This window comes from Zootoca vivipara, chromosome 9 (assembly GCF_963506605.1).
Source record: "Zootoca vivipara chromosome 9, rZooViv1.1, whole genome shotgun sequence".
Classification (NCBI taxonomy): domain Eukaryota; kingdom Metazoa; phylum Chordata; class Lepidosauria; order Squamata; family Lacertidae; genus Zootoca; species Zootoca vivipara.
Genome location: NC_083284.1, coordinates 70,804,637 through 70,825,671, shown reverse-complemented (window position 1 = coordinate 70,825,671; position 21,035 = coordinate 70,804,637). Strand labels below are relative to the sequence as shown.

The 21,035-nt window shown below is 43.5% G+C and overlaps 1 protein-coding gene across 6 annotated transcripts in view; it reads right to left on the bottom strand.

Moving 5' to 3' along the window:
- Window positions 1-386: 386 nt before the first annotated feature.
- LDB2 (LIM domain binding 2) overlaps window positions 387-21,035 on the bottom strand; it is a 194,191-nt gene continuing 173,542 nt past the window's right edge. The window contains exons 6-8 of one of the 6 annotated variants that reach the window (XM_035112352.2): window positions 12,218-12,341; window positions 11,108-11,265; window positions 387-5,331 (exon numbers count right to left, since the gene is read on the bottom strand). In XM_035112352.2, coding sequence (XP_034968243.2) covers window positions 5,101-5,331; window positions 11,108-11,265; window positions 12,218-12,341 — 513 coding nt within the window. In that variant the 3' untranslated portion in view covers window positions 387-5,100. Of the gene's footprint in view, window positions 8,946-11,107; window positions 11,269-12,217; window positions 12,342-21,035 lie in introns of all 6 variants that reach the window. The other 5 variants (XM_035112354.2, XM_060278984.1, XM_035112353.2 and 2 more) reach the window with 5 other exon arrangements.

Below are 21,035 nucleotides of genomic sequence, written 5' to 3'. Positions count from 1 at the left end.
TACCAAAATCTTGTCTCTGTCTCTAGAAAACACGTGGAATGTGGCAAACTCAACTTCCTGTGAATCTTAACTTGTCTTGATTGTTTTAAATCAATATTGTCACCGGCGATGGGTTGTGACTACTCTAGAGTAACGACTCTCCAGACCGTTGCCTTTTCATGCTTTTATTGTGTGCAGACTATTTACAGTGCTAGAGCTGTACAGGATACATGTTCTCAGTCTGACCCAGAACCCTGGAATGGCGCTTCCCACGTTTTCTTCCAACATAAGAGTCTGGGCACCCCAAATCTCCTCCCGCGTTTCCTCCTGCGTAATTCCGGAACCGGAGGGGAAAAGGGTCTCCTTTCCATGTTTTCCTTCTCCCCCTTTCCCCCCGTTCTCTCTTCCTCTCCCACGTGCAGCAGAGGCTCTGCTATCCTGCCAGAGCCCTGTCTCCTACTTCCTCCTTCCCCACTGGACTCTTCCCCCTCCCCGCTGGCTCCGCTGCTGGTGGAGGAACTACTCCTCAGGATGGGGGGGGGCTCTCTGTACTCTTTCCCCCTCACAAATATGCTATCTTTTGTGTTTGCAAAGAAGTTTGGAAATGTAGGGGCAACGTCTGATGAAAACTTAGAAGCCAGGTAAGAATCCCAGTAGGGCACAGCTTCAGAGCCTGCATAGTGCTTTAGACCCCTCAATGAGCAGGGCAAGTTTTACAAATGTAAGAGAGGATAAATATATAGATTTGCTTAACTTGCATTATTCATACTGTTCTCAGAAGATCTTTTTGTGCTACAAGACATGGAATTACTTTTGCGGAATTTTAACGTTTTGTTTTTTAAGCTCAGAGGATGCAAAGAAGTCATGGGGGCATGGCCAATGAGGTCACAGGGACCTGAACAGTTCTGGTTTTCTCCCTTGCAAAGATACCGTAGACACTTAAGCATTGCAGTTGCACAAAAATGTAGCACGTAACTAAACTGAAAAGTGAATTATAAGATTGCTTCAGCAGAAGTGTCTGCCGTCACACTTGCTTCTCTGCTGGGAGCAAAGTTTTGTGGTCTCCACCTGTTCTCATTGTCACGCTGTCTCCCCCCTTTGCAAAGAAACATTGGACACTTAAACATTCCATTTAACACCTAACTAAGCATCTTACCTTGGCTCAGAATTGCTGCCACAATTTCTAGTGTGGGTTCATGCCCCCAAAGCTACACATTACTCAGATGAAAGGCTCACTGGAGTCCACAGATATTGCTTCCAGGTAAGAATGTACAGAATTGCAGCCAGAAATGGTTAATCTTAAAGGTGACACACAGGATTCATAACAAGGGCCTCCATAAATGCCCAAACGTATATAGGAAAATATTATTCTCCTCCTGCAGCTTATTTACTTGTGCATCTTCTTTCCAGAACAGGGAATAAGGTGGAAGGTTGCTAAGTCAACTAGGACCTGTGATACCAGGGTTAAAGTCACCAGCCAGCCATGGAACCTCGAGAGACTCACCGTCTCTCAGCCCAGCCAACCTCACAAAGTTGTTGTGCAGATAACAAATGGAAAATGAGAATGGATGCAAACTCAATACTGCCACATTATGGATAGCCATTAATGCCTCTTTCCAGTCCCTGCTTTTGACCAGGGTGTGTGTGAGATTGCCCAAGCTTGGAATCAACCTAAAAGGTAAGCTAAAAATCGAAGGAAAAATAATCTGGGCTACAACCAGGATATACTGAGACCTATAAACATTGGACTTTACATGTAAGTCATTTGCAAATCCATTGTGTGGCTTCAATTCATGATCCTGTACAGTATTATATAAGCAAGGCCAGAAGGAGCCTGAGTTTCACTTTCTCTATCTCTTTTCCTTCGGGTGTGGTGTTCTGTACGTAGTATGCTTAGTGTTAAGGTTTAGACTTATTATAAGCTATTGTAAATTAAGTCTGCTGCAAATGGATTTCTTATGGATAGTGCCATTCTTGAACATATTGGATTTGTGACCATTACGCTCGTTTGCCTTCAGTAGCAGTAAAGCTTAGCTGGATTAAATACAATTGCATCTGGTCTGTTCTTTGGGAATCCTGCAACGTGTTTTAAGTTTTTACTCTGCTAACTATACATTGGAATCTGCTCTGGATCAATATTGAGAGTAGAATTCAAATGACAAATGCACGAGTTCTCATCTGAACTTGTGGCATCGGGCCAAATCTGACTACCCCTGACCTCTTAATCAAAGGCTAATAAAACTCCATCTTAATTGTAAAACTCCATTTTAGTGCAAAACTCCATTTGTCTGAGGCACATCTCAGGTCTTGTCTGTAAATGCAAATTTCCCGTTGCACACAAGCCAAACACCTGTTGTTTTTAACGGTTGGGAATTCCCCTTGACCAAACTGGCCGACCCGAAACTAGACGAGCTAAACTGAATGTCTAATTTAAGGGGTATATGCAAAGCGATGTCCCAGGTGCGTTTGAGTAGGTAACAGGTGCAATAATAGTTATACAGCACCACCTAGTGGAGTAGGCAAAGGGCTTTGCAGCTTGAAACTAAGAAGGCAGCTGATTGGTTAAAGAAATACTGCAAAGGGGCTGAGTTTTGCTGTTTGGGAAAATGTATTTATACTCTGCACATGCACATGTGGGCATGCAGATAGAGAAGCATTATTCTCCTGCATCATCATATTGCTCCTGTCTGACAGAAACAATAAAATTGTTCTTAGAACTTTGCAATTTTGGCTGCCTGAAGTTTTTCATCTGGTCTTAAACACAGTGCAACAAACTCTCCTCTCATTCTCTGCACCACCCTACTTTTTGTAATACTGTTATAAATTCACATTTTAATGGTTGATTCTCTTCCGTAAGTTCATAAAAGTCATTAGAAGAAACATGTGCTATTCAAAAACGAAAATGGGTGGCTCAAATATTTCACCCTGGTGAAATAACGTGTGTGTATTCTGTTGATAAGGAAGCACACAAAGCCCTTCTGTTAACACAGTTTATTGGCACACGTATTGGCAAAGCATACATAAAATACAGTTGTATCGTATAACACACTGACTCGCTGTATTTTTTCTTTTTACATGATGAATTGAACATATTAATATGTAAATGAAAATTTTTTAGTTTATTTTATAAAGTTTCACATAAATATACTGGAATCAAAAATTAGTTTGGAGGGCTTTACAAAAGTATTATACAAGAAATATCGCCTGAAAGAACAACAAAATAAACTTAAGATATAATAAAAACACAAAAAATAGTCTTTGTTTAAACAGCTCACAAAATTAATGGATTACATGGCTTTCAAAATTCAGTTCCACAGCAATTTTACAAAGCATAAACTCTCATAAAGAATGGGTGTCTTTCTCCACACAATTCCCACCCCCCTGCCCATCTTGGATGAAACAAAACTACATTTTTAGCTGTCTTGGTGCTTTTGTAATCAGTTGCAAATGTAAAGCGGTGGGCTTTAAAGATTGCTAGAATAAAAAACGGAGGGCAGCACCAACGAGGGGAAGAAACAAGGGCAGAGAGAGCCTCAATTTGTGCCAGGAAACAATTAAGAAGTTAATTCTTCAGGGACCACTAAAGTAGCACAGGCCCCAATCTGGGTAAGAGCAATACTCCGTTATATCCCTAGCTGCCTCCTCTTCACCATCCAGCAGCCAGATTTTCATGCACGTAGCCCATGACAGAAACCTAAAATCTCACCCATTATCTTTGTCTAAAGGATGCTGTTTGCCGAACAGCTCCTCCGTGGGATTTCAATTTTTGGGGGGTCAGAACCAATTCTGGATCAGCTTTCCATTTTCTTCTCATCAGTCAATATTGCTGGCCTTAAAAATTTTAATTTCACGAATTGTACTTTGTAACAAGCAATGTGTGGGCGATTGAATTTGTAACACCTGATACTCCAGGAAGCTCCTACAGTATTTGTACATTTTATGGGACGTATTTTTAAGAGGCAGAATCACTGTTCTCATGTATGTTATTGCAGCTTCCCCTGACAAAAGTCTTAGAACACAAAACCTATTAGGGTGCAGCTTTTCTTCATAATGAAATTTCCTCCCTTTAAAATGGCTAACCTGGGAAGGAAACTCCATGTGTTTGTGTACACACACACACACACACACACACACAGAGTCGTACCTTGGTTCTCGAACAGAATGTGTTCTGGGAATACGTTCGACTCCCGGAACCGTTCTATAACCAAGGTGCAGCTTCTGGTTGGCTGTGGGAGCATCCTTCAGCCAATCGGAAGCCGTGGCTTCTAAAAATTGTTTGAAAACCGGAACACTCACTTTTGGGTTTCGATCGTTTGGGACATAGCTGCCAAGTCTCCCATTTTCCCCGGGAAACCCCCATTTTTCCAGCTGTCCCCAGCTGAAAAAACGGATTTTTTTGGTTTTCCCCGGTTTATTCTGGCACAGCGGCCATTTTGGAACTGGGCAGAGCATGCTCAGAAGCGACTTTTGATGCTGATCTGCCCAGTTCCAAAATGGCTGCAGCGCGACTTCTGGTGCGGCAGCCATTTTGGAACTGGGCACAGCAGCATCAAAAGTCACCTCTGAGCATGCTCCGCCCAGTTCCAAAATGGCTGCCGCGCTACTTCTGGTATGCTAATTTCGGTCCGGTCCCTTATTTTTCAGAGAGGAACTTGGCAGGTATGGTTTGGGAGCCAATTTGTTTGAGAGCCAAGGCATTTGAGATCCAAGGTACGACTGTGTGTGTGTACACACACACCCCTCCTCAGGCACAAGTTGGAAAAGAGGATGTATTTTGTTCACCATGTTTTTAAAACGGCCAATAGATCCTGAGCACTAATGGTCTTCTGTTAGATAGGGCCTTTAAGGGATAAAGGGGGGTCGTCGTAGGGAAGAATCTTCCACTGAAATGTGAGTGTTAATCAATGTTCATGAGGTGCTACTTACATATTCAGTTCTTTTCATGGAGGTCAGTGTCAGTATCATGTCATGTGCAAGAGCTTATAAATTATTTTCCTAACTTAAAAAAGAGAGAGAGAGCTGTACACATTTAGAAAGAGGTTCTATATCTGTTGAAAACTGGGAGTTATTGTCGTCATAAAGGATGCTGCGATATAGTGATTGTGACTTGCTTCAGGCAACTTATTGGGAAGCCTGAGGTGTTGGGTTTTCAGGCTTGGTCTCTTGGTTTGCAGGAGGTTTACTGCTCCACGGGCTGTTGTTCCCCAGCGCAGGTGAATTGTTGAAGTCTTCATCATCGTCCATGCCATTTGCTGCATCATACTGCGTGTTCTCTAGCCTTGTGATGAGTCGCTCGTCTTCGTCGCCAAATTCTCCCCCCATTAGCGTTGGCTCCCCGACTACCATCACATCCTGTGAAAAGCACCCAACACTTGTTATATAAAAATGCCTGAAAAGAATCCCACACTATCAGTGACCCATTTCGTAGGAGAAGTATCCCTGAATGCAAGCCCCATTGATATTGTGCACTGATATAATAGCCAAGCTCAAAAACGGAACAAAGTGAAATAAAGGATTAAGATCAGAACTGTTGGAATTGGGTTAATCTAGATTATGGAAGCAGAAAGAAGTAAGAACTTTGTACCCTGAAAAGCACACGGAAAGCCACCCAAAATTATTTAATTTGATTGGAATAATTGGCTCTTTTGATTGTATTTTGATTTGGTATTGTGTTAATGTGGCTACTATTGGATTATTGCAATTAAAATGAATTAAAATTATTATACAAAAAAAATTGGAACAAAGTGTTCTTCCTATGCATGTAGAAACTTGTGGTAGGATTCTATTCTGTTGTTAACGCTCAGATCTCGTCTGTTGTTAACTCTCAGGTTCAAAATACAGACAATAACAGGTAACAGGTAGGGGAAATGTGCATTAAAAAAATCTTTCACTGAAAGGATTTAAACAGTTGCTTAAAATGATTTCAGTGACCCTTTTCAAATTCAGTAAATTATTTCTATTTCAGGTTTTGTGGTTTTCAAGCAACAAAGGAGTGAAGTGTCAACACTTATACGTTCAAATTAAAGGCACACTTTATCTGTAAGTTTCCCATACACAAAACACCCTCGAATGAAGAGGAGCCATTGCTGTCCTCATGTATACTTCCATTCATTTCAAGGGGGCTTGTGGAGGAGAACTTCCAGACAGATTATGCGAGAGGTTCTCTGCTTTATTTCTCTAGTCATTGACTACAGCAGTTAAAACGAAGCTCACAAATGCTACTTTGAATGCACCAGCCATTGGAACACAGAACTCAGCACCTCTTATCCCTAACCAACTCACTTGACACCTCACCACTTAATTATGGCAATTAATTTAGGTAGAGCTTTTTTTAAAAAAAATAAAAATAAAAACAATGTTCACACTAATTTGACAATTTGCATTACTAATTAAGTAATTAGCAAAAAGAAAAAAAGAAACCCTGATTGCCAACAAGCCCTGGATCTGCCATCTGCTATTTTGTGGTGCTTGTCACCTCTCTGTGTGTAGGCAATGCTGCTGCCAATCTGTGCGATAAGAGGACCAATCTGCCCAGCTGGTACCATGAAAAGGAAGACAGAACACAAATTATTATTACACCAATGAAGCTACCAGTTGTCAAAAGCCGGAAGGGGCAAGAAGAAAAGGATCTGTCCCATTGCTGCTGTGAGCGCAAACAGTCCTTTCACGGAGACATGCAAAGCACCACAAGTACAACTGCACAGCACATGGCTGGTTTTCTGCTGATCCTTAGCTAGCATGGGGTACTAAGAAAGAGTGCCGGACAGGAACCAGAGGGATTTCTGGAGCTCAATGCTTAAAGGAGATCCCCTAACCACAGCATTCGGTGGAAAGAGCTTATCTATGGGGCACATCTTTTGGCCCAGTGTCGCTGGCAAGGCTCCTTGTGATTCAGCCCGAAGTTCAGATTTGTACGCAGACATTTTAACAAGCCCTGCAAAGGACTGAATGGTGAAAATAATTCAGTTGTAAATGGCCTGTTAAAATCAAGGAAAAGTTTAATAGTGTTTGGACCTCCCTCCAATTCTGTCAGTCCCAACTGCCTCAGAACATCCTAGTACAACTCTACCTATTGTCCCCGCTTGCCCTTTTGTGTCCTGAACTCCCTCTCAGTCAGTACATCTTTGAGGTGCCCCCTCTATGCCTAAAACCCCACAGATATCTCCAGCTGAAAACCAGTCTAAGAAAGTTTCTCTCCGCTTGGAGATATTCCTTCTGCTTCCCTTGGCCAACCCTCCTGTTGGGCATTGTACATATTATTAAGATTTCATGTATCGAAAGGTGTCGAGATGTCGTACATTTGTTAATGAATTTTTGTAAACCACATACAGAGTCGTTCAGTCTGTGATTTATCTCTCTATTTTCCTTGGGCATGGTATTAATCCCCATTTGAAGGCACCTAGGCCCTTGAGCATCACCACCAGTTTAGTCCATGCAGAATACCCTGTGGAGGGAAGGACACCCAACTGCTCACTTATCAAGCAGAAATTGTTGCCACTCAGGTCTCATTTTGTGGGTTTCTGGGGGGTTGTGGGTACTGAGGCTGGAGAGCAGCTACAGCTATGCCCACTGAGGCAGCCCCTTTCAAGAACTTGTATCCACAGTGATACATGAAGACAGTGGTTTTCAAACTTTTGAACTTCCAGGAATCCTTTCTGCCTTGACTAGACGGCCCAGGAAGTTCTGAAGCACACACAGTTCATGTGCAGCCCTGGCAGTCTAACTAGGCCCCTCGCAAGCGACTGTGAGTGTGCCAGAGAGGTCATACCAACACTCTCCTGTGGTAACACATTGCAGGGGAAGATGGATGTGCAAGCTCTTTCAGAGACGCACTTCTGTCATCACTGCTTTTCTGGAGAAAACAGCTCAAAAACCACAGCATTTATGCACTGCCAAGGTCCATAATCGAAACAAAGGGAGCGGGTGGCGCTGTGGTCTAAACACGGAGCCTCATGGGCTTGCTGATCAGAAGGTTGGCAGTTCAAGTCCACGTGACGGGATGAGCTCCTGTTGCTCTGTCCCAGCTTCTGCCAACCTAGCAGTCCGAAAGAATGCCAGTGCAAGTAGATAAATAGGTACCGCTGTGGTGGGAAGGTAAACAGTGTTTCTGTGCACCCTGGAACTCGTCACGGTCCTCTCTGCACCAGTGGCGGTTAAGTCATGCTGGCCCCATGACCCAGAAAAGCTGTCTGTGGACAAACACCAGATCCCTTGACTTGAAAGCAGATATGAGAGCCACACGCCACAGTCAAATTAGACTGGACTTAACCATCCAGGGGTCCTTTACCTTTTTACCTTACAATCAAAAGTTTTGAGGGATGCTTGAATGGTAAAGGTAAAGGGACCCCTGACCGCTAGATCAAGTTGCGGACGACTCTGGGGTTGCGGCGCTCATCTCGCTTTACTGGCCAAGGGAGCCGGCGTACAGCTTCCGGGTCATGTGGCCAGCATGATAAGAAACCAGAGCAGCGCACGGAAACACTGTTTACCTTCCCACAGGAGAGGTACCTATTTATCTACTTGCACTTTGATGTGCTTTTGAACTGCTAGGTTGTCAGGAGCTGGGACCGAGCAACGGGAGCTCACCCTGTCACGAACCACCGACCTTCTGATCGTCAAGTCCTAGGCTCTGTGGTTTAACCCACAGCGCCACCCACTGATGTTCCAGTTGATTTCAGTGAAGCTTCGTCCATTTCTTTGGATTAGCCTCATTGCTTCTGCCCCACAGTGGGACCCTCTGCTCCTTGGAAAGCAACGCCAGAGACACCCGCCAATTAATTCCACACCAAGTCATCTCAACTCCCTAGTGCAATAGCCACCAACCTCTGAAGAGGACTGGAAGTGACTCCTTTTACAGCCCCTCAATGCTTCTCCTTAAATTGGCCAGTAGGGGTTACTGTTGTCGAATGACACAAGGTTCCATCCCTCCCAGGGTTGAGGCTGCAGCTCTGGAGTGCTCCTAGCTCCTGCTCATGGATTGAGAAGCAGAATCCAAGAATTAAACCCCAGGGCTTTCTTTTGCAGGGGACACACACACACACAGCGAAGGGCTAGTCACAGCAGCTTGCAAGTCAGCTACCTCCGCTCATTTCATGGTTACAAATAGCAATAGTCAGTGTACGAACAGGTGGGTCTATGCTTGCAAAATATGGAGTACAGCAAGGCCCCGACAGCCCATAATAGTTGACTTGAAGGCTGTGCTTGGGTTACTGTGACCAAAGGCAGCTGTACTGCTGGAGCTCTCGACGTTACCACACCTGTGGGGAAAAAATCTTTCTTTTTACCCTTAACCCCATGACAGCTTGTTGAGTTATTAAAAAAGCAGAATGTGCAGATCCATTGTAAATACGGCAGACAACCTCCTAGTAAGGTGAATGGATTCTTCATGAATATTATCAATATTATTATGTTTCCATTCTGTTCTACTTTTAAAATTGCTATCTGTGTACGGATGGTGAACTTGAAAATGTCCTGTTCCAAGTAATGTTGAGTGTTATCCCCCACCCAAAACAAACTGATTCAAAGAGCAGGCCCATCATCCCTGGAGCATGAAAAATAGACATATGGAAAAAAAATAGTTGCCAGCTTTTGATTACAAAGCAGTTGAGGATGTGGAGTTGATCAAGACTGGGGCAGCTGCTCAGACCAGTAATGGGGAATGCCAAAGCGCTTACACCAGGGCATCAAGGAACAAATGAAGGACAAACCAACCAAATGGGACAACAGGCAACAGTTCAAAATACCATCAGTTTCTATATGCGCTGTAATTTTAAAAAAGCTTTTTCATAAAGAGCAACACATTTCATGGAGTTGATCAACCACTGTGTGATGCGAACCTGACTTAAGAGTTTCCACAATATAATACCATAGAAGGTAAAACAAACAAAATCTTGGGAGAATCTTGGGAGAGGCTTAGATCATTTCAAAAGAACTAAAGCTTCATTCCCTGAAGCTCCTAGACGGGGGTTGGGAAGCCATTTTCGTCCATGATCAGATTATTTCCTAGATGTCTGAAATGTCCTCTTAGTCCAACAGGCTCCTCATGGGGATACCTGAAGGAGCGTCTCCATCCAAAACCGTTTAGCCCTGACCCTGGGAACTAGCTCTGAGGGCCTTCTGGCGGTTCCCTCACTACAAGAAGTGAGGTTACAGGGAACCAGGCAGAAGGCCTTCTCAGGAGTGGTGCCCACCCTGTGAAACGCCCTCCCATCAGATGTCAAGGAAACAAACAACTATCCGACTTTTAGACGACATCTGAAGGCAGCCCTGCTTTGGGAAGTTTTAAATGTTTGATGTTTTATCACATTATTATTATTATTATTATTATTATTATTATTATTATTACTATTATTATTATTATTAGAGCCACCCAGAGTGACTGGGGAAACCCAGCCAGATAGGCAGGGTATAAATAATAATAATAATAATAATAATAATAATAATAATAATAATAATAATAATTGCATACCTTTGCAGCTATCATTGGCAAGAAGGAGACTCTCTTCTCATAATTTGTCATGGGGGGGGTGTCATTGACTAATTGGAAAGAGAATGAGGGCTGATCAGTAATGCCAGGAGTCCAGATGTGTCTCAGTTCCAGGCAAGCGCAGGACATAGCTCTAGGCGCAGAAAATTACTTTCCTGGTAATCTTGACCTTCTTGTTTGCAAGTAAATTTTTAGTGATTATGGTTCCAAAGCTATGCTTAAAAGTACTTTTGGGTAATGCCTGGGGAAATTTCACAGACACCAGAGGCTGTTGCTGAATGTTCACAGGAACGCCTGTATATGGCGCATGCAAAAAACAGATTTCTCACAATACTCAGCCCTGGCTAGGATCAGGAGCTGACTTAGCCACTTTTCTAGCAAAGAGTGGTCATCTGGAGTCCATGGATTGCCTTTTCATTTATCAGCTTCACTTTCCTCATTTACAGAGAAGTGAATGGAAGCATTTCTGGGCTGAATAAATGCTGTTTAGAGAGGGGGACTAAAAAGTGCAGAAACACATGCAGAAACCACTTTATGGTTGCCTGGCTCTTGGCCTATGTGAAGTGTGTGTGTGTGTGTGTGTGTGTGCGTTATTTGTGGTTGTCATCTTATACGGAGGCCTAACAGGAAGGCGAGACTTACAGGTACCTGACTTGAAAGACTCAGGTTTGCAGCCGCCGCCGCCGCCGCCTTTTTCTTGCTGTTGGTGCTGTTGGCATTGTTCCCGGCACTGCTATTGGAAGTGCTGCTGGTTGAGTTTTTCCTTTTCCTCCGTTTGGTTGCTGGCTGCCTTGTAGGCTCTGCTACAGTAGACACACAAGAGAGAAAATGAGTGACAGGTCTCAGTGCGTGCAGGGAAATGAGAGTGACAAGCAACGGCATTCTCCTCCCCCCTGGTTTAAAATTCCTGCATGCTTACTGACATACCTGCCAAGTCTCCCGCAGAAAAACACGGGATCAGCACTAGCAGTGGCACCGGAAGTTGCACCGGAAGTTGTCCAGTGGCCATCTTGGGGGTGGCCGCATGACGGCGGCCATCTTAGGGGTGGCCATGCGGCCACCTCCAAGATGGCCGCCGGGCATGCGTAGAAGCTATTTCCGGCACCAGTGGCAGCCATTTTCTGGTGCCCATAGATGGGCAAACTGGCACCAGAAAAATGGCTGCCGGCAGGAGCGGATTTACGGGAGAGGAGCTCAAACAGGAGACCGCCAGGAAATGGTAAGGAAAAACGGGGGTTTCCTGGGGAATACGGGGTACTTGGCAGCTATGCTTACTGAGCTGAATGAATCTGCTAAACATTGGACACGTTAGCCTAGAATTGAAAGCAAATTTAAATTAAGGGGCATGATACCTATATACAATTCTAACCATTCATAGATCTCAAACCCAAATAGCTCCCTGAGGTGGTGTGGAGTTGTTCACCTCATAGCTCTTCTTCAGAGCAGATTCTCATCACAGACACCCATCAGTCACCCTCCATCTTCCACTGGGACAATGGCTGCTGCTGATTCTGCTGCCAAGGGGCACCTGATCCTGACACCATAAGCCAATTAATGACTACATCTGGCAATGCATAGTGTTAGCTGACCAAGTGATGGGTCGACATGGATCTGGCCAGAGCTGACATTTCTGTGGCGAGAACTCTCTCAAAGGTCTGTGGGAAATGTACAGCTGATGGCTCAGTCAGGTCCTGAGGAAAGGCTACCTTAGCACCCTTTGAAACGGGACTCTCCCCTTCTGAAGCTTCATACCTGGAGGTGCGACCATCCGCTGCCATTTCTGAAACAAGCATGTTTTCAGGCAGTCTCGAGGACTTAAATTATAGGTTTTATGCCTTGACATCAATTCTTGCATTGGCTCCAATATTACACACAACTGCAAAAAAAGAAAGGAGGCAGGAAAGCAAATTTAAAATGAATTGCATTTGCTGAAAAACATACATCTAGTCTGAATTGAAACTCAGCTTATCGCCCTAGTCTGTGGCTCCTATGCTTTCTGCTAAACAGAGGGTTATGTGATAAGCATTTCAAGCAGCGACGCTGTGGAATCTCACATTTCTGGGCTCAGGAATCTAGAATGCAGGTTTGCCGCAAATATGAGGTGAGCAGGACAACTCCATTTCTTCTCTGGCTTGAGTTGTATTCTGAGCAGATGAGGTTGGGGTAACAGCCAGCGCTTGTGCTTCCAAAAACAGGCAGTAGCCATTGCTTCTTTGTCCCAGAATTCTAGCTGTGTAAGCTGACACATGCAGCACATGGAGACTTCTCTAGTCTTCAGTTTTCATCTTGGAACTGAGGTCTAAAAACTGACACTATGGCCATAACTTTGTCCGCCCCGCCCCCCGCCTTCAAGCTTTGTGCAACATCTTAACAGATTAAGAGTTGTTGGAAACTCAAATGTTTGCTCCCTATTTTGTGACATTTTGGTTGGTTCTAATAAATTCATTGCCCAACTGTGGATTTGGGAGGTGTTTTTTCCCCCTGATGGACATGCATGGCAACCTTTCCTTTTTGTATCTCCTGGAGAATACTGTAACCTGTGTTAATTTGTTGTACAGGTGTATAAAGAATGGAAGGAAACATACAGAATACAACATTTTCATATCTCAAGGCTAACTTATTTCTCTTCGCCTACAATTTTCATTTTACTTTTTGTTACACACAGGCTTATGCATCTCTTTCTGTTTGCAACCTGTGCTTTCAGAAACCCTGCACTCCTCAATCTGTCGCCTTAGTCCTCTGTAATCTGCCCATTCATTCTGCTATGCGACTCCTTTCTCTGACCCTGAAGGACTCTTCTTTTTCCTATCCCTATTTCTATAACTTGTTTCCACCATCTTTTTACTCCTTGCCTCCGTCTTCCCAGTTCTCTTTCTTTCCATTTCTCTGATTGTCCCCTATTTACCGTCCTTCCCACTCTAACTTCACAGATGTAAAAAGGGTGAGCACACCAGAAGTGGGGTGAAGCGAGGAGCTGCTTGGCCTGCTCAGGGCTCACAGATACAAAGAGCATGGAGGTTCTAGGGAGTGAAGAGGGCTTCGTTTTTTCAACTAGCCATTCCAGCTATTCCTCACCAGCCTCAGATTTTAACTCACCCATTATGAGGAGGATTTCAGTCTAACAGAGCATCCCTGGGCGTACATGGGGGGGGGGGGTGTTCTGCTTTGAACCTTTCTGAAACATCTAGAAATCTACTTAATAACAAAAGGCAATTGTGTTTCTTTGCCCTGCCTGTTGCCAAATAAATATATATATATTAATGCTACATTTATGATTAGCAAACATATCACACGAGCAAAACTCAGATAAGGTTGTCCTAAAATAACCCAGATCTCCAAGTTCATATACTAACTGTTATTTACAGATATAAAGAAACATTTTGCCGCTATAATAAAAATGTCCTGCTCTGGAGTTATAATTAATACACAGATCAATCTTGCAATGTATTTTGTCTGCTAGTTTTTCTGTAGTCAGTTGGGATTTCATATAAGAATAGGTCACTTTTTGGAGTACACAACTAATATTTACACTCTCTGTTGGTTATATTCATTCATATTTTGGTTGTCTTCAATCATTCCTATATTTCCACCAGACACATTCTTTCCATGTCTTTACAAGCAAGACTTCCAAAGAAAGAGCTACTGTAATTCTACCAGTTCTAGGCACCAGGTGGCAGAACTAACTCAGCTAAGGAACCTAAAACCTCACTAGGGTTGTTATGGTGGAAGAGAAATGCAAATTACTTTCAAGTGAGCTAATTCATTTTGGTTGGCCTTTGCATTTTAAGCAAAGAATACAGTGTTTTTTGAAATAATATGGATGCCATATGGCAAGTATATTCATCGTATTTCTTGAAAGATTCCCCCCCCTTTAAAATCCTGAAAGTTGTTAAATTGAAAACCTAGAATGGAAACAGCCCTTAAATCCTAAAAAAGCATCAAAAAAAGAAAGACATAATTCTGTATATTGCTTAAACTAGATGCAGTCTACTGGCAGTGCATGAGCAGGATCATACCAATAGAGTGTATGGATTTTGTATCTATGAAGTTTTTGCTAATAAGGGATACAAACTACATTACATCAAGATTGCCCCAAGAAGGACTATTTTTCAGGCAGATACTGTATCTTCTTTATTGTCTTTGCAGAATCTGGAACAAAGATGGAGACCTTCATTCCAGTTGGTATCTGTGGACTTGAATTGCTTCAATGTTGTGCTGTTTACAATTGGTTATAGAAACCAATATGGTTGTTACATTGTTTTTATATGTGCAACTGTTTTAACTGTTTTTTTTTACTATATATATGTAACTGTTTTATAAATGTTTCTTGTTATATTGTAAATCACTATGGGATGTTTCATGGGAAAATTCATGAATAAAATACTGTAAAAGAAATACATGCGACATCAGATGGTTGAAGCCTCTAAACCAGAGTTCAGAGAAATATGTAAGATCACCGTCTCAGACAAAACCACTCTTTTTCATCATATGACTGGGAGACAGCCACTGCCATGAATCATTTGCTCTGGCAAGGTTTGCAGGACTCAAGTCATCAAATTAGTTGAACACATATTATGTTTGTTTTTGGAAAATTTGGAAAATTGTTCAGATAGGACAGAATGCAGCAGTGAGAATTCTGACTGAATCGGTTTTCTGCGTTTTTGTTGCAACAATGCTGGTTTCCAATTCCAGGCCCAATTCAAAGTGTTTGGCTACTATCTTTTAATTTGTGTGAGGTTGAGCTCTGAATACTTAAGTGTCGATCCACCCATATATTTCATCAGCAGAGGCCCTTTCTTTGCATTTCGCTGCCTTTTAAGGCTCAGTTTTAATGATAGCACACGAGCACTGGCGGAAGAAGAGTAAACTGGTAAAGGTAAAGGGACCCCTGACCATTAGGTCCAGTTGTGACCAACTCTGGGGTTGCGCGCTCATCTCGCTTTATTGGCCGAGGGAGCCGGCGTACAGCTTCCGGGTCAAGTGGCCAGCATGACTAAGCCGCTTCTGGCGAAACCAGAGCAGCGCACGGAAACTCCATTTACCTTCCCTCTGGAGCGGTACCTATTTATCTACTTGCACTTTGACATGCTTTTCGAACTGCGGGGGGAGCGCACCGCCCCAGCACCCGGTGGGGTGCCATCGTGGCTGCCCCCCCATGCTGGGTGCCATGCTCCCGCAGGTGGCGCACCATGCCACTAGGACATGCACCACACCCCTGCTGGCGCGCGTCCCGGGAGAGTGGGGTGAGGCGCCAGCCGTGCCCCTGCCTGCTCTCCGCCCCTGGTGCCAGAGTATGAAGCTTCAGCACTGCACACGAGGAGGTATTCTCCTTAGAAGAAGAAGAAGAGTTTGGATTTGATATCCCGCTTTAACACTACCCGAAGGAGTCTCAAAGCGGCTAACATTCTCCTTTCCCTTCCTCCCCCACAACAAACACTCTGTGAGGTGAGTGGGGCTGAGAGACTTCAGAGAAGTGTGACTAGCCCAAGGTCACCCAACAGCTGCATGTGGAGGAGCAGAGACGCGAACCCGGTTCCCCAGATTACGAGTCTACCGCTCTTAACCACTAAACCACACTGGCTCTCGAGTCTATAGAGCCTATAGTTTGAAACTCCTCATCCAGGAGGTTCTTTGGTTCTCATGCTGACCATCTTTAAACACCACTTGAAAGCTTTCCAATTTGACAAGCCCCAAGGCCTGGTTGCTGCCTGATTTGTTTTTATCCTTTCCTTTTTCTCTCTCCTTCTCTGTGCTGAAATGCTTGTTTAGCTATTGGAAAATCAAATGTGTATGGTTATATTTTAGTATTGTAGTTGTAAGCTGCACTGGACAACTTGTGGGAGTTGGAAAAGTGAGGTAAGAAAGTCTAAAATATACAAAATATAAAGAAACAAGACCATAACCAGCTACCCACTCTTTCATCCCTGTTCTGCATTTGCAGTTTCGGTATATAAATACTGACCTACCTTACACAGTAGTTAATATCATAACCAGATTAGATATGTATAATTGTATTACATGATATTATGGAGTTCTGGATTTTGCTTCATGGGATTGATGGTTGGAAATGATCTCTCTCTCTCTCTCTCTCTCTCTCTCTCTCTCTCTCTCTCTCTCTCTCACACACACACACACACACACACACACACACACACCTGCCTTGTGTGCTATATGTAGAAAGATGGGGTATAAATTGAAATAGATTGGGAGACAGATTAGACAGAGGGAAAGATTAGACAGACAGACAGACAGACAGACAGACAGACAGACAGAAAGTGTTTTGGGACATGGGAGTAACATATCATAAAGGCCTCTTCACATTATGTACTTTGATGTTGTACACGTAAGATTTGTAAGTGTACATGATCTGGAAATTTAAAGTTTGAACACGACACACAAGTGTTCTTCTGGCTGTGCATCACCTACAGTCCAATAGGCCCATGTCTTAGCTCTACCGCCTGACTTCCTTTTAACTACAGATATCTGGAGCTGAACCTCAGATCACTTGCATAGACAATAGGACTCTTTTGTGGAACTAAGCCCTAAATCTGAAACCTACTGTTGACTTGGCTGATATAAGCAATGTAAGTCTGACCAGAATGCAAAATTCAGAAGCTTATTTATTATAAATGGTCCCCAGATAAAAAATTATTTAAACTTGCCTTTGGTCCTGTAAATTTGCTACTTCGTGGACAACCAGTGCTTTCCGTTCTTATATAAAGCTGGTTTAAAGTAGCAGCATTCAGAAATGGCATCCTGATTACCTTTACAGATTAAAAAAGCTTTCTTCTACTCCCTTTCGGAAATGTTTTGTGACCTATCGGAGATTCCCGTGCAAACGGTATCTAAAGGAAACAGCACGGGAAAAAGGCTGGTTTCCCTGTGTGCTGTTTCCTGTCACATGGTGTCTGTGCATGACACTTCCTTCCTCTCAACTTCTCCAAAAGGCAAACAATCCGCTATTCAGCAGTTCTGACTCAAATCCCAACACCTGATGTTTCTGATATGCAAACTGCCAGCTTTTCCTATTTGTGCAACAATTAGACCTTTATCTGTTTGCAGCGTTCCACTTTGACTGTAAAAAACACTCCCAATGTCACTTTTGACGTGTGTCCTTGGCAGCCTGCTGAAGTGCGGAAGGACTGCAGAAAGGGGCTCGCCTTAGTCAGGTCATCACCAATCCAAAGCAAATGACAGTCATAAAAAATATATATAATAATAATTCAAGCACACTTCAAAGTGTCCAGGCAAAGTGAAATTTGGTAAATTTAAAACGTTTCAATGAAATGTGCTCGCTCTACAGGCACATGGGAGACAGGGGGTGCAACAGGTGTGCCCCAATTGCAACCTCTCCCTCAAGCCAACTGCAGCCCACAAAGCTATGGGTTTGATCTGAAGGATTATAGGAGGTCCAAATTACTCTCTTCAGATGAGCATCTGTAGCATGGAGGCAGGACCTGCATACACGCAGGGCTGGTGGGTCCATTTAGGCGAACTAGGCAGATGCCTAGAGCACGTAAATGGAGGGGGTGCAAAACCCCCGCGCCACCACCGCCCTCCCACGACGCACGCTTGCGCTCCTCCCACCTATGGAGGTCCTATGGAGCGCGACCCAAAAGGAGAGCTCAGCGCTCTCCCGCCTATGGAGGGGACGCTGTGAGCTCCTCAGTGGCTGCAACGCTGGGGGCGCTGCTGCTGCCGCCGTCGCTGAAGAGCTCACAGCATGCTCTCCATAGGCGGGAGGGCACTGAGCTCTCCTTTTGGCTTGCTCTCCTCCCGCCTATGGAGGTGACGCAGGGGCGCCAGGAGGTGATTTTGCCTAGGGTGCAAAAAGCCCTAGCACCAGCCCTGCATACACGACTGTACTTTAAAGGTGGAATGCACCCATTCGGCACCCACGTGGCATAAAAGATGCTTTACTGTTATTTCAGGTACTTGGTGATCTTTTTCATATGAATTCCCCAAATACCACGACAAAAAGCAAAAGCAATTAAGGGTACAATTAAGCCTCCCGAATCATCACATAAAACTTTCAGTCAATCTGCCTTTTAACTGTTTTATTCATCAAATAATGAATTACAAGATTTTGCCCCTGTTTCCTTCTCACCTTGGCTACTGCAGTCCAATGCGCTCTATGTGGGGAGAACAGAGCTTTCATTGGGTGCAGACTGCAGCTCTGTCCACGACCACGTTAACAGTAATGCACCAAAACAAAACAGTCTTTAACATTTATCATGAATGTGTCCTTAAATGATAGCCCTCTGGTGAAATTATGTGCTCAGCGGTTGAAACTGGGCCTTGTCAATTAATCAACTGAAGTTTAGTTGATTCATCCATCAGTTAAACTGATTAAAGCTTGCAACTTAAAGTATAATCTACATGCCTGCAATCATGTAAAAAAAGAAGAACTAACAATGTAAGGTGAAGCTCAACAATCTGCTTCTGTAACAAATCTTATTTTAGGTCCATACGAAATAATCTCATTTCTTCACTTCAGCTCAGGCACAAATGTCATGTAATTCACATAACCGGTTCTATTTTTAGACTGAATTGTAGGAAACTTGCTGCATTAAGAAATGGCAGAAAAGCACAGGACTACACTGGCTAGTAATGTGGTAGTGAAATGTAGCCCTGGCCTTTAACCAATAAAGTGCTGTTTGCCATCAAAGCCCTGCAGGTAAAAACAGATATTTGGAGAAAAAAATAAACATATTCCTATGCCCCACAAATAACACAGAGAAGCATTTTCAATAAAAGCACACATTCTACTCATGTAAAAACACGCTGATTCCCGGACCGTCCGTGGGCCGGATTTAGAAGGCGATTGGGCCGGATCCGGCCCCTGGGCCTTAGTTTGCCTACCCATGGTTTACATCAAAGAAGTCCTCACTCAGATAGAAAACAACATGAGAATGACATACGTCTCATAAAACAAAATGTGTTTTTTAATAGAAAGAAAGAAAGAGAAAGAAAGAAAGAAAGACACAAATGTTTAAAACCATGAATACACTAACACATAGAGTAACAAAATGGCTAACACAAGGTGTTCCAAGGACAGGGCTGAGCTTGCCTGGGATCCACTGGATTCCAAGTCAGACCCACTGCAATCACCCAAAGGCATCAGGTCTGGATGACATGGGTTCAAATCTTATCTCTGCCATGAGCTTTTTCTCTCTCACTCCTCCTAGAATTTGGCTTGGCTCTATAGTTAGAAGCAAACACAAACGCTCTTTGGTTTTTGTTTGGAAAAAAGGACGCAAGTTCAGAGTTTCTTAATCTCCTCTGCTTCATTACAAACCTCTAGATTCATGCCCTGTGGCCAGATGGATGTTTACATAAACACAGTTACACTGCCACAGAAGTCCATTTCGAGGTTACATAAAATAAAAGAGCAATTACTGGAAAATGGAACTTTTTAATTAAATGTATTCGAAAGAAGTAGGGATTAATGATTTTAAAGCAGGAGAGTATTTAATTCTTACAGCCATGAATCATCCCCACCAAAGCTGCAATCCTACTGTTTGTCAGTAGTGCTTTCCGGTACTGATATTCCTTGTACTGAATGACGCCTTAAACTCCAGGTCATAGTGAGAAACTCCTTTCATTGGATGGTGACTTCATGGTGGGCAGCAGGTGTGGGATCCACCTCAACTACCCCCCCATGGCCTGTTGGCCCATCCCGTGGCTCAGATGCTTCTCCTATGCAAGGACCATCTTTGCAAACTGGCAGTCAAGAGCACCCTTCTGGTGGTAACACCATTTGCTGATCCCTATCCTATATTATCTCCTTCATGGATCACTGCCTTGTTGTGGCGAAGGGGCTTGAATAACTATGAGTTATGCCGTGCAGCACCACCCAAGATGGACAGGTCACAGTGGAGAGTTTAGACTAAACGTGATCCACCCGGAGCAGGAACCGGCAAGCCACTCTCCAGTATCCCTGCCAAGAAAACTCCATGCACAAAATCCTATATTATGCTTACAACAATATTATCATTAACACAGTTCTTCAATCCAAAACTAAAAACCTCGTGGAATATTATTATTTGCATGCACATGACAATGAATGCAGTATGTGGCTTTCCCCAAGCATCAGATTGTTTATTTTACATTTCAGACTACTTGAAAGAAATTAACGTGTGATTTGTAGGTGCACATATCTCTGCAAAAAAACCCCTGCCCTATGAAAACTGAGAGCTGTGCATCTTAACGACCTGCTGTGACCTCATAACAAAGCCAGGGGGTATTTCATTTTTGCTTGTCTTGCACAATGTCAGTCTAAGAGGCCGGGTTCTGCATGCTTCTAAAAGACACCCCAATCTAGAAGAAAAAAATATTGGTTAATAGCCTGGAAGAGGATATTTCAACATGCAGGCCTTTCCTCAGCTACAGACATCCAAACAGAATGGGCATTTATTTTTCTGTTTAGAATTTCAGGCAGAGACTGAAGCTGCTATTGAATACTTTATTGGTCCACATATTCCTGTACAGCAGTCTAGGTGAACTCTGCACCCTCCCATCATTGCTAAATCCAGGGGGAACTGGCAGGCAAAAGAATTAGCTGAGAGAA